Source organism: Gymnoscopelus braueri (assembly GCF_963280865.1).
Source record: "Gymnoscopelus braueri genome assembly, chromosome: 17".
NCBI classification, from domain to species: Eukaryota; Metazoa; Chordata; class Actinopteri; order Myctophiformes; family Myctophidae; genus Gymnoscopelus; species Gymnoscopelus braueri.
In genome coordinates this window covers 22001529-22014365 of record NC_137617.1, presented here as the reverse complement: position 1 = coordinate 22014365, position 12837 = coordinate 22001529, and the positions used below count along the sequence as shown (strand labels likewise).

The 12837-nt window shown below is 42.5% G+C and overlaps 3 protein-coding genes across 3 annotated transcripts in view; 1 reads left to right on the top strand and 2 right to left on the bottom strand.

The window, feature by feature from the left end:
• Window positions 1-12837, bottom strand: part of LOC308104573 (arf-GAP with dual PH domain-containing protein 1-like) — a 296968-nt gene that overhangs the window by 42490 nt on the left and 241641 nt on the right. The window lies entirely within an intron of this gene.
• Window positions 207-4946, bottom strand: LOC308105305 (RNA-binding protein with serine-rich domain 1-like). Its single transcript, XM_080455961.1, has 7 exons — window positions 4925-4946; window positions 3348-3494; window positions 3036-3209; window positions 2744-2858; window positions 2470-2623; window positions 1688-1829; window positions 207-1194 (listed from the first exon to the last, which is right to left on the bottom strand). Coding segments are annotated over exons 1-7 (840 nt in total). The 5' UTR covers window positions 4927-4946; the 3' UTR covers window positions 207-1088.
• Window positions 5591-7296, top strand: LOC308105044 (solute carrier family 2, facilitated glucose transporter member 11-like; the record flags this gene model as incomplete). The annotated part of the gene is made up of 1 exon (XM_080455678.1): window positions 5591-7296. The coding sequence occupies exon 1, from the start codon at window positions 5674-5676 to the stop codon at window positions 7294-7296; it is 1623 nt and encodes a 540-aa protein (XP_080311804.1). The 5' UTR covers window positions 5591-5673.

Sequence of the window (12837 nt, the reverse complement as noted above, 5' to 3'; positions counted from 1 at the left end):
CTAGAGATCTCATCATGGACATGAATGTTATGCTATAGACCCCTTAACAGACGACTCACACTGATAAGAACCAAATGAAACCCATTCTGTCATGTCTCACTAACCAACACACAAGAGGTTGAATGTACTGAAACCAGCGCATCCCGAAACTATATGTTGGGAATTGATTGCATGAAACAATCACCTGTGCGTCCAGTCTCAATGTTGGTAAACAAATAATTGGTCTATAGGTTACAAATTGGTGCAAGACTGCAAGAAAAACAAGTGATCAATTTCCAAAACATGAACTTTATTGTCCAGACAAGTTGATCCACAAATTCTGAGCCACTGAAACAAACAGCATGCACATTCAGAACAACATATGAAACCAGATTTTACAGTTCTCAGAGAAAGATAAATTATTTAAGAAATAACACTTCAAAATGCACAGAACCCAGGTCAAAAGGTAAATGACTTTACATTGTCACTTTGAAGAAGGGGATGGGTTTTCACACATTTAAGATAAAAATTCAAATAAACGTTTTTGAACTATTCAGGGTTGGTTCACGGAGCATGAATGCATTTTTCAGCAATGCCCTGCTTCATAGCATACTGTAATTAAAACACGTTCACACCTGTGAGCTGCCCAGTACAACCACAGCTTTATACAGTTGACCACTGAGCAGCTCCACTGGAGCAGATGGTGGTTCAGTGCCTTGCAACAGGGGATGTTGAGTTAGGGCTGAGTGTTAGTCATTCACTTCTCCACCGGATTTATCCTGCCGGTCTTGAGGATTGACCCAGGAACCTTTCGGGCACAAACGCTGTCCTCTAACCAACAGGCCACCGCTGCCCCCACAAAAAGATTTTATACTTATATGTCATAATAGTGTTTACGTCCACTCAGCTATGGATTTAAGTGCAATATAGTGGAACTGTGTAAAAAACAAGAAAAACATTTTCTTTTGCTGTACACAAACATAAGTATTAGAAAAAAAGTGGGCGGTTGTTACCAGAGGACCAGTAGTTCTGGAGAACAGGGTGAGTTAAGGGGAACTAAGGGAAGGAAGGGGGGGGGGTCAGGTATGGGTGTGTGTTTGGGGGGGGTTCTAGCGGGAGGAGTTGGAGCTGGAGCGCGACCGGTGGCGCCGGCGACCAGGGGAACGAGAACGAGACCTACGACGTACTGGTGAGCGTCTTCGTGGAGACCGTGACCTGAGAGAGGGACAGAGACAGAGTATTACTTTTGAAAGAAGAATTTGGCATGAACATTTTGGATGTCTTAGGCTCTAGGTCCTCAATCAACAAATTACCAAACAACTGAACAATTCCTCTCTGGGATGGAGATCTGTTTAATAAAAAGTCTGGTAATGAGACACTTGGCAACTCTGACTGACACATAAACCCAACGACTTCCCACAGTAAAATGCAGTATAGACGGAAGAATACATGGCAGAGTGAAGGGATTTTTACAAAGGCTACCACACCTGATGTGGTACTAATGCAGAAATGAATAGATGTGAGAAGAATGCATAAAAGGGGAATTCTGCAATAATTACAGTACCACTGTGACATGTACCTTGTTATCACTAGCTAGCTAACTGGTAATGATATCATATTTGTTTTAACAAGCACATTGACTGAAAGGGTTGTATGATCCCAGACATTGAGTTTTACTTTTTGCCATATTGACAGCGGGATCATGTACCTTCTCCTCATGCGAGGGGGCGTGCGCCGCCACATGGGGGGCGGAGGAGGCATCCTGCGGGGAGGAGTCAGTCTGCGGGGAGGAGGGCGAACCCTTTGAGTTAGCACGGCAGTGGCTGTGATCTCCTGTCCATCAATCTGACCTGTGAAACCAGAAAGAAAGACTAAAAGGTTAAAAGTTATATCACTTTTATGTTTTTTATAACCTAGATTATATCCATATCTATTCACTGTGCTTAATACTATTTTAATGCATCAATATTCTTCTGCACCCAATACTCGTCAGTTGATGTTGTATAGCAATTACCCTAGCCTCAGGAACCACATGGTGTGTGTGACATCACAGACTTTCTTCCTGTTCAAGTTGGGGTTTTAATGTGCTAGCAAAGCACAGCTTTTTTTCTTTCTTCTGTATTTGTTATTTTCTTTAAAACACCCTGTCAATCTCCAATTTCAGCCATGACCAGCACCAGCTGCACTTAATCCTGCATCCACCTGCTTCACTACAACTGTATAATTTTCTCCTGAATCACTTAGTCTGAATGTAAAGCATATGGCCTGCTTTTGTTGACAGTCGATTCACACACATCCGAAAATCGCTTTTGAGTGGGCGTGCATCACTTTCACTTTGAGTAGGCATACAAAAATAGACTGGACCACGACACTGTATCTCCTTTTGAAAACACCTAAATGTTGTGCTGCCCCAAAAGTAAATCAACAGCTGTGTTTTCATCTGACAATCCAATTGCACACGTATATCCCGGGATCTCCACGTTCTCTCACCTCCATCCATGTGTTTGAGGGCCTTTTCTGCTTCGTCTGGGGTCTCAAACTCTACGTAGGCATAGCCCTTGGACAGGTGGGGGTGGAGACGGTTCATGGGCATGTCAATCATCTTGATTTTGCCATAGGTGGAGAAGATCTCCTGAATGTGTTCCTGGGGGAGAAATTATTGCAGAAGCATCAGAATGTGTCACTGCATAAAAAATTGCATGACATAAAACAACTCTAGAGATACGCTGTGGAGTGTTGTCTGTGACTCATTCTCGCGACTCACTCTGATGACATTTCTGGTAAGGCGGCCCAGGTAAACCTTAGTGGGTTTTGGAGAGGGGCTTCTCCGACGCCTGTCCCTGTCCCGGTCCCTGTCATCCTTTTTCTGAGACTTGGACCTGGAATAGAGAGACAACAGTGGATAGATAGCACACTTCACTAACAGGAAAACACTTAGCTTCATGTTATTCATTCTGCATCTTAATGTTTTTTTGCTTTTGTATCAGCAAACCAACAAATACACTTTTGCAGTTTTCTTTTCAAAGTTAGTAAAATAATAACTGTTGATCCCATACTTTGACCTGGAGCGTCGCCTGTTATCATGACGCCGGCGGCCTTGGCTGGGCGAGGAGGAAGATGAGGAAGAAGATCGGGAGCTGGAGGAACCGGAACGGCTGGAACCAGATGAGCTGGAGCCACTTGAAGAGCCTGAGCTGGATCCTGAACTGCTGCTACTGCTGGAGCTGGACCTGAGGACGTGAATGAGAACCTAAATGTGAAATACTATCATCTCCCTTGACATCTCATATACCATTGGATCGACACTTAAGCCTGTATGTGTTCACAATATTCCCTGGATGAAATAGAAGCTGGAGAAAGCGTCTAACCTGCTGCTCCCGGTGGAAGCACTACGTCGTTTGCGGTTCTTGTCTCTGCCTCTGTCTTTCTCAGCTCCTTCCGTTGAGGCACCAGTCTTCTCTTTTCCTCGTTCTTTGGTCTTGTCGTCGTCCTTCCTTTTAGTCGGTGATGGTGCCCTATTGGAGGAGGAAATAGAAGTAGGGAAAGTGTCGTGAGATGCAGAGCCCAGTTGAAAACAAACCACAGTAAAGTGAACTGCACCTACTACACTCCTAGCCGCAAGCAACTCTTTGATGCTATTTTTTATATTTGGCATCTAGAGTTGCAATACTAACCCTTGACAGCCCATGCATCCAAACAGAAACGTCCAATCTGATTGTATTAAACAACGTTAAACTCACCAACATTGCAGCTGTACGGAAAGCTTGAATTATCCTCTTTGTATCTGCTAAGTTTGTTTCATAAAAATCCACCATAGACATGTTATGAGGTACTTTCTGTCAATAAATTCCGTGCAGGTGATTATTTTTGTGTCAGAGTTTGGAAGCACTCGTTTTCAATAACACAACGACCTGCTGCCTTCTGCATTATGTGCAATTTCAAAGATGGTACGCTGGACCATTGAGTGATTTCCAACGAGCACTTCCAAACTCCAACACTTAGAAAAACCTGCATCACCTGCACCTGGAATTTATTGACAGAAAGTAGCTCATAACATACCTATGGTGGATTTTTATGAAACAAAAACTTGGCAGATACAAAGAGGATAATCCAAGCATTCCGTACAGCTGCAATGTTGGTGAGTTTAACATTGTTTAATACAATCAGATAAGACTCTTCTGTTTGGCTGTATGGGCTGGTATTGCAACTCTAGATGCCAGATATTAAAAATAGAATCTAAGAGTTGCTTGCGGCTACTACAGTCCTACTACTGATTTTGGTTTTATTGTATTCAAATGTCCTTCTATATCATGTTTTTGCTCTGTGTCCTGAATAGATTACAGGACCCATAGAAATAAGCCATAGGCTTTCTTGGGTTATCCTTTTAGCAATCTTTTGTAAAAAAAGAAAAGTGTACCTCTGTGCTTTTTTTTTGCAAACTGTTAATAAAGTATTCAATCAATAAAAAATAAAAATAAAGCCAAAGCAACAGTTTCGTCTAAGGCAAGGCCTTCAGCAAATTTGTATTAGTTAGTTAATGTTGCAAACTAAATCGAGGCTTACACCATTTCCCTCTGGGTAGAGTCACCATCTCCAATGTTCAAATAGCTCATCAGTTAAATTATGACGGCTATATTCACAATGCAACTTCAAGAAATAAATACAAAATACGTTAAATCCACCTGTGTTTTGATGAGATCAAAATCACACGCGCTACATGTCCGTTGAGTATTGTTAGTTGAGGCTAACATTAGCTCCTGGCGGTTTCCATTCATTGCAGTGTTATTTAATTTAAGTCAACAGTGAACCCACTTCGAAAACGTGGAATGAGTACGAACAAAGCCACAGCATCTGGCTCGTTTAATAGCAGTATGTGAAAACGAGAAGTAGGCTACGTGTAATGTTATAATTGATTTATATATCTATGCCGGCCGGTTCAACTTACATGTTACCTCTTCTCCAGTCCGTAGCACTAGTCGCTAAAAGATGACGTCGTCGCCGCGCAGGGCTCAGTGTTGCCAGATGTTGCGAGAGAAACAAGCAACTAGATTTATGAAAACAAGCCCAAATAAGCGACTATTAGGCCACATGAGTCATGATGAGCACTTTTTACATTAGCTATTTGAAAATAGCCGATCTATGCAACACGTTGTGAGCTATTTTGCTATTTTCAAAAACAAAGCAGAAAACACTTTCATGACAATATTTGAGAACCACTGGTTTAAATAATAATTAAATTGGGAAGCAAGCCTAAATGAGCAAGTACACTTTATAAACAAGCCCAAAAAACCGCAACCAGCTAATACTAATTTTTACAAGCAACTTCACAGAAGAATAATCCCAAAGTCGCTTATAATAAGACAACATGGCAACACTGCGTGCATCACTGCTGCTGTGCGCCACTGCGCATGGAGATGACGTCACGGCTGCAGTTCACTGACTGTAAATAGGTACAGACAGTCCAGTCCAGGCTCTTTTATGGCACACAGTGTGAAGGTTGTGGACTACAGACACAGGCTTAATGCAGCAGTCGAAAGAAAGCTCTTTTACCGTACCTCAAATATCTACAACCTTATGTTTCTCATGATTGACAGGGTAAGACATCTCAACTCATCAATCCCTGTGAGGGGCAACATATCTTTTTACTCTTCAAGTAGACATTACCTTTTTTCTTCTGTTTTTTTTGTTGCCAAAATGTCTGTTGAAGATGACACTCAGATCATGGAAGATACCGATAAAAGCTCAGGCTGTTCCAGAACACTTATTTTAACTGTGTGTTTCACAGCTATTGGTGGCACCTTCGAATATGGCTACAACATCTCAATCATCAACTCTCCCACGAGCCATATCCAGGGCTTCATCAACGACACGTACACAGAGCGCTGGGGCACTGGACTTGACACCCCGCAGGTAACATTTGTATGGACTTTAATTGTTGCTGCTTTCCCACTGGGAGGGTTGATTGGGGCCCTGCTGGCTGGGCCAATGTCTGTGCACTTGGGGAGGAAGAACTCCCTACTCATCAACAACTCCTTCTTGTTTCTTGGTGCCATACTAGTGTTGACAAGCAGGCTATTGAGGTCATTTGAGGTGATCGCCCTAGCACGTTTTCTGGTGGGAATCAACTCGGGGGTCAGTATGAACGTCCAGCCTATGTACTTTGGCGAGAGCGCCCCAAAAAACCTCAGAGGCGCTGTGGCCTTGTCCTCAGCCGTTTTCACAGCATTCGGGATCTTTGCGGGACAGGTGGTTGGCCTCACTGAGCTGCTCGGCACGGAATATCTCTGGCCTTACCTGCTAGCTAGCAATGCTCTCCCTGGTATGATCCAGCTTGTGACTTTACCCTGGTTCCCTGAAAGCCCCCGGTACCTGCTCATCAACCGGGGAGACAGAGAGGCTTGTACCAGGGCTCTGGGTCGGCTCCGTAGTGGGGTGGTTCCCATCTGGGAAATGGAGGAGATGCTTGAGGAAGAACAGCAACAAAAGGCCGTGTCCAGAACTGGATCTACAATCTGGGCTCTGTTTATGAATCATGACCTACGTGCCCAACTCAGGATTGTCATGCTTGCTAGCAGTGCCATGATGCTCTGTGGCAATGACTCCATCTACTTTTATGCCTCTTCCATTTTCCAGGAAGCTGGAATCCCCCCAGAAAAGATACAGTATGTTTGCATCGGCATGGGGGCTTCAGAGTTCACTGCCTCCATCATGTCCAACCTCTTGATTGAGCGTGTGGGCCGCCGGTGGCTCCTGGTGGGGGGTTACGCACTCATGGCCTGCTGGGCTGTAGTCTTCACTGTTGTACTGTCACTCCAGTCCCAGGGCGTACCGGGGATGCCCTACCTCAGCCTGGTCTGTGTCTTCGCCTACATCCTCAGCTTCGGCATGGGACCTGCTGGTGTCACAGGGATCCTACCAGCAGAGATCTTCGACCAGGCAGCACGGCCCGCGGCGTACATGGTTGCCGGGTCACTTATGTGGATCAGCCTCTTAGCAGTAGGCCTGGCATTCCCATTCCTTGTGAAAGGTCTGGGGAACTTCTGTTTCTTGCCATTCTGTGCAGTCTGCATCACAGCCGCCCTTCTCTTGGGGGCTTATTTGCCCGAGACCAAGGGCAAGACCCTGGCACAGATCACTGCAGAGTTCGATAGGAAGAACAGAAGGAATAAGCAGCCCGATGAGCCCACTGAGGACCACTATGAGCTGGGTAAGGTATGCTCCCTTTCTGCCCTGGATACAAATCCTGACCCTGACTCTAAGCACGAGGATGAGGGAGGAAAACCACCAGGGGTAGAGGATGGAGGGCTCTCACAGTAGTGTCTTTAATAGTTAGTACAGTTGTCACTTTTTTGGTACCGATGGGCTAATTATTTCAAATATGCAAAATTAAGTGTCCTCCCTATGATAAAACAATCAATTAGGAGGGAAACTATGAAAAATAGTAATTCCTTCAGGTTCCTTCAAGTTGGTTGGTACATAGATTTTTCTGTATCTGAAATTCCATATGTGCCTGTTATATAACATGGTGTTGTTTTTATTCGACAACTGATTCCAAGATGGGTTTATCTTTAAGAAATTCATATTTGCAACTGCCAATACTACCAATATCTATTGTATTTCATGCAGAATTCTTGTGACAATCAGGCTGCTGCTAAGGTGTCATAGCAGCAACAGCTGTAAGAGTGAAACACAGTAAGAGTGATAGGTACAGTCAAAAAAGACAAACTGAGATGGATAAGAATAAATTAATACAATAAAATAGTTGCACTTAGATTATGACACATATCATGTGTATCATGATACATCTGCGCTGGGTCTGAAAGAGTTACTGAATTCTATCAATAAATATAAGGATAAATGTACCGTCTATCACCAGTGAATATGCATGAATATGCATCTATCGACAATGAATAGGAATGGCTATATGTACAGAATATCAATAATGAATATGCTACTGAATATGTCAACAGGGGTATCTGGATAATATAAAGAATGCACTGTACTATCATCAATCTATGAATGAATATAAGTAAGTCTCAACAGTTATCCTTAACAGGCATCTGTCATGGTTCTGTTGTGTAAATCCCAGTAGTCTTGTGCAATTGCACCAGAGTCTAGCAGGAGTCAGTAATCCCAAAGAACAGAACAGCCAGTGACCTGGTCAGGCTTGGTTGTGGAGCCTGATGGTTACTGGCGGAGTCTGTGGCTGAATGTGCTCCTCATCCCTGCTAGCGCCAGCATAGAGGAGGTGAGAGGGGTGCATCAGGATAGCATCCAGCTCCTTTCTCATCCTCCCCTCCACAACTACCTCCAGATTGTCCAGTTTAACTCCAAACTACGGAGCTACCATCCTAAAGTGTGTTTGCACTGTTTTTCCTTTATTTATCTGCATATTGATGTGTGTTATTGAGCTGTTAATAAATTGTTAATGAACAATTCTACTTGACGAGGTTTTGGTGCTTAGTACCGCTTACAGTTTTTCTTTTATGTGTCTACATATTATCTACATTTATTAATTATTATTATTTATTTATAATTATTTATTATTTATTATTATTATCTACATTATATCACATGGTAAGCTGCCTGAAACAATTTGGCCCTATTTAACATATCCAGAGAGTTATATAGACCGCCGAAGTCTGACGTCATTTACACATCCTTTGTTTGTCTACCTGGTTTGCAGTTTTCCACCCCCGTTCTGAATCCCATAGACGTATTGAATATTGCGTCAAATAAGAACTGTGTTCCAAAAATAAACACATGACCCCGGCGGGTTGACTCTTATGGATATGAAGCATCAACTGACGGTGAGAAAACGCTAATGTTACTTCCGCCGAATTAGTTACATTTTCGCCAGAAACAGACTGTATCAAATATAAGTGACTGACTATCATAAACGATACAGAACCTCCTCCCTGACAATAACGCCGACACGCGGTGTTTATTTTTGGACCACAATTCTTATATGAGACGATTCTAAGATGACCCAATGTTATTCTCCATAGAGAAATTACTTCCGCAAACCTGGGGATGAACGAGTGACGTCAGGACTTCGGTGCTCTATTCCCATATGTTTCTAATTTTGAACATCCGTAAATGCAGAGCCAGTGAATGCAGTTTCATATGTGGCCAGTAGATATCACTGTTGGTATACATTTTTCTTGTCTCACTCTCCTTTGGACTACAGAAGTAGATCCTGGTATAATTTTCAGTGTCAGTCATTATCTTCTGCCATGAACTGAAAATATAACTGTAATATTATTATATCATACCCTATACTGTATTGGTGTAGTGAGGAAAAGAAGCTTATTTGTTATTACACTCAAAATGTCCGCTGGATAGGTGCCTCACAGGGGAATAGCAAGCTAACACTGCATAAGAGTTTAATCACAGCATCTGTCTTACATTTTTACTCTTCAAATTTCAATAAGGAAAATAGTCCAGTTCCAACAGAACTGGACTATTCTCCCTCTTAAAATAACTACAATATCTGCTTTAGCATGTCAAAGTATCTATGCAATGATCAAAATATCTTACTCTCTTTCCAAAGCATGTCATGATAAATTATCCTGATTATGCCTACTGTTTTATTATAGTCTACTTCATACAGTGCTCAGGGTGTATGTTATATTGTCGTCTATAATACCTTGCAAAGAAATGTATCCCATTGTATTGGGTGATGTATTTATTCCTCTGTAAAAATCATCATCCATTCTATTTTATTCAATTGTGTCAAATATGCATTCTCCCATGTCTCCTTTCTTCAGACTTGGTTGCTTTTTAATATGCCCCGGGTTTAGACAGATCTGGGGAAAACTGTTTTTTTCTCTGCACCTTGGGGATTTTTGTTTCACTTTGGCAAGCGACCAAAATATCTAAATTAGACGCATGTATATCCAGCGATGCATTTATGGGCATCATACTGGATGTGGTGATGGAGGCATGTGGAGGCCCCTGAGAGGCCACTCTGATTGATTAGCTGTTTTTCTGTTTTATTGTTGATATATATTTTTTATACATTTATAGGCCTATATATATGTGTTGTATTTTTATATATATATTTTGTTTGTGTTGTGATTTTATTCAGCTGCTACCATGGCTAGGTCTTGCTTGTAATAAATAAGTGTCAAATAAAATAACAAAGACTGCCAGAGCATTTATGAATAAAGAACGTTAAATAAAGTTGTGAGAAATAACAATACATAGAATCAGACAGTTCATCAGTCAGTGTCTCAGTCTGGAGTCATGGAGAGAACAGTGGGAGATATCTAGTGGAGTAGGGCTCACACTTTAAGCCTGGACACTTTGTGTGCGTGTGTGCGCATGCGCTAAACTTGGTCAGCTCTTGTCATAAGCTTCATATCCATTTGAATTAGTCAAATGTCGGCACTGTTCCGTGTGTGTGATCAAGGTAATCCAGATTTATTGGATAAAACTGTGTGATCCTATGTTTTTGTTTTGAACAACCCATTTTGAAGATTTGACCCAGACCACAGCGGCTAGGCTTTGATTTCCTGATCTGATCGGATATCAGAGCGATCCCAATCCTGATTTTGGTTTTGAACTACCGGTACCCAAAATCCATTAAAGGATTAAAAGTTTTGAAATCGTAGGCCCTGGTTCTGACCCTTGCCCGAGTACTGATTGTCGTGGGTTGTGGGTTCTTGGCTGAGTCAGTGAGCTAACCTCAGACTAGCTCTGGTCCATAGCGTTAGAACTCCTTCTAACGTTATGGACCAGATCTAACCACAGACCATCTCTTTCTTCATTTTTCAATTAACTAGATTGCTCCGCCTTTCTACTCCTACGCGCCTGAACGTTAACGCTTTCTTAATTACGTTTAATCACATTATGTTGGCTCCCTTCTCTCCCAGGCACTCTAATCCTGTGACAAACCACCCATGTACACATAAACTGCACCCATTGTCTCTGTCGATGGTACTGCTTAGATCTTAGAGCAGTATAAAAAAGGTTATTGCATGGTTCATAAGGTTTCTTCATTGGTAACCGCATGCTTGTCAGTGTCCTTATTGACAGACAAAGAGACAGCAATATGAAAACAAGTACATTTTGTTCCGTCCTTGTGAAAGAGACGTTAGGTTCAGTGGTGAGCTGTGGATTTTTTAACTAGGGGCTATATTTTATGACGTCACGTGCGCGCGCACGTGCACGCGCGCGCGCAGGCATGTGCACATAGCAACATGCCTGCATATCCAACATAGCAACATTATTTTCCTTTTTTTTATATAAAAGACCTTTACATATATTCACCCACACATAAGTACTTAAAATAATCAATCAACTTGTCTTTACTTGAATAACTTTTTTTTAAAGACTTACATTGCTTTTAAGTAGTAAAGTAAAAAATAAAAAAAATACCCTTTTGCTACTCACCAAAACAAAGACGGTTTTATGGAGTTGAAAGCCTACTTTACTAAATGGGAACATGTGAGTCCCCACCTCACGTCTAAAATACACTTTTTGGCCAGAAAAGAAAATATTTCACCGGAATTAAAACCTGTTTTTCGTTACTCCACAGTGCCCTCTACAGATCTGGTCAATGGAATTTTCCTATTAGACCAGATTCTTCCTTCCGGTGAAATATTTTCTTTTCTGGCCAAAAAGTGTATTTTAGACGTGAGGTGGGGGCTCACAGTGTTCCCACTTAGTAGAATAGGCTTTCAACTCCATTAAACCGTCTTTGTTTTGGTGAGTACCAAAAGTGTATTTTTTATTTTTTACTACTGACGAGAGGCTGCGCTACCGCGGTGCGAGGGGAAGAATCGAAAGTACCATAGCGTTAAGGAGAACTCCTTCTAACGCTATGGACCAGAGCTAGACAGGGATAACTTTGTGAGTGTCTGGCAGGCTACTAGCTCTTGTCCTCTGCTAAGCGATTAACCCTTTCACACTCCATGGCTTTAATGTTATGCAAAGCAGCCAGGTTGAGGCCATTGTTAAAGGTGTTAAAGACGGCTCACCCCCATAGAGGTATAATATAGCTCGCCCCTGACGGTGCGTTGTTGTGTTAATGATTGACGGCTCGCGGGCGGCTGACGGTGAGTGCTCGCGCGTGCATGTGGAGCTCGTGCATGTGGAGCACGCGCGAGCCCCCAGCCTGGGAACTAAGGGGTCGACGACCCCCCGTAGCACCCCCTTCAGCTCAACCCTGGTTAGGTTAGGAGGAAAGACTAATGGAAATCAGTATAGAAGTATGGTAATAGGAAATTCTCTGGCAGCAAAGCACGCAATAAAGAGGCAAAAATAATTTGAAGATGAACATGAAAGAATGTGGAATGTATTCCACTGGTTAAAGGGGTAGTTCACCCCCCAAATAACTTTTTTTCTATTGATTACTCACCCCATGGAGCCTTGAATTCATGGATATTTTTTTGTTTTTGTCGCATTCCTTCCTTTATTATTTGATTATAATAAATGTAGCCCCATTGATTCCGGTAGGAGACACAAATGCATTTGTGTCTCCTACCGGAATCAATGGGGACACATTTATTATAATCAAATTATTGGCTTAGGAATGTGACAAAAACTAAAAAATATCTATGAATTCAAGGCTCCAGATGGTCAGTAATCAATAGAAAAAAAGTTATTTTGGGGGTGAACTACCCCTTTAGGGCGCGCTCCCACCAAGAGTTGGCTGGCCGCTGTTAAACGCAGGTTGTGCGCGGCCACAGTTTTTTGCAGCCAGCGGATTCTAAAAAACGGGAGTGTCGCGCCTGTCACTCACTTCGTAGCCCGCACTGCCTGCTGCCTTGAGCACCATGTTGCTTCCTGAGTCTTGAGACGGTCCGCCTTCCACTCACCCGATTGGACAGAGGGAGAAAATCAGCGCCTGCC

Bases quoted from the DNA above. Each gene is read 5' to 3' on its own strand.
- LOC308105305 (XM_080455961.1), bottom strand. The intron at 3,210-3,347 runs GTTAGACGCTTT...TCACGTCCTCAG, and splicing joins GCTTCCACCGGGAGCAGCAG to GTCCAGCTCCAGCAGTAGCA. The intron at 1,830-2,469 runs GTGAGAGAACGT...CTGGTTTCACAG, and splicing joins CCTCAAACACATGGATGGAG to GTCAGATTGATGGACAGGAG.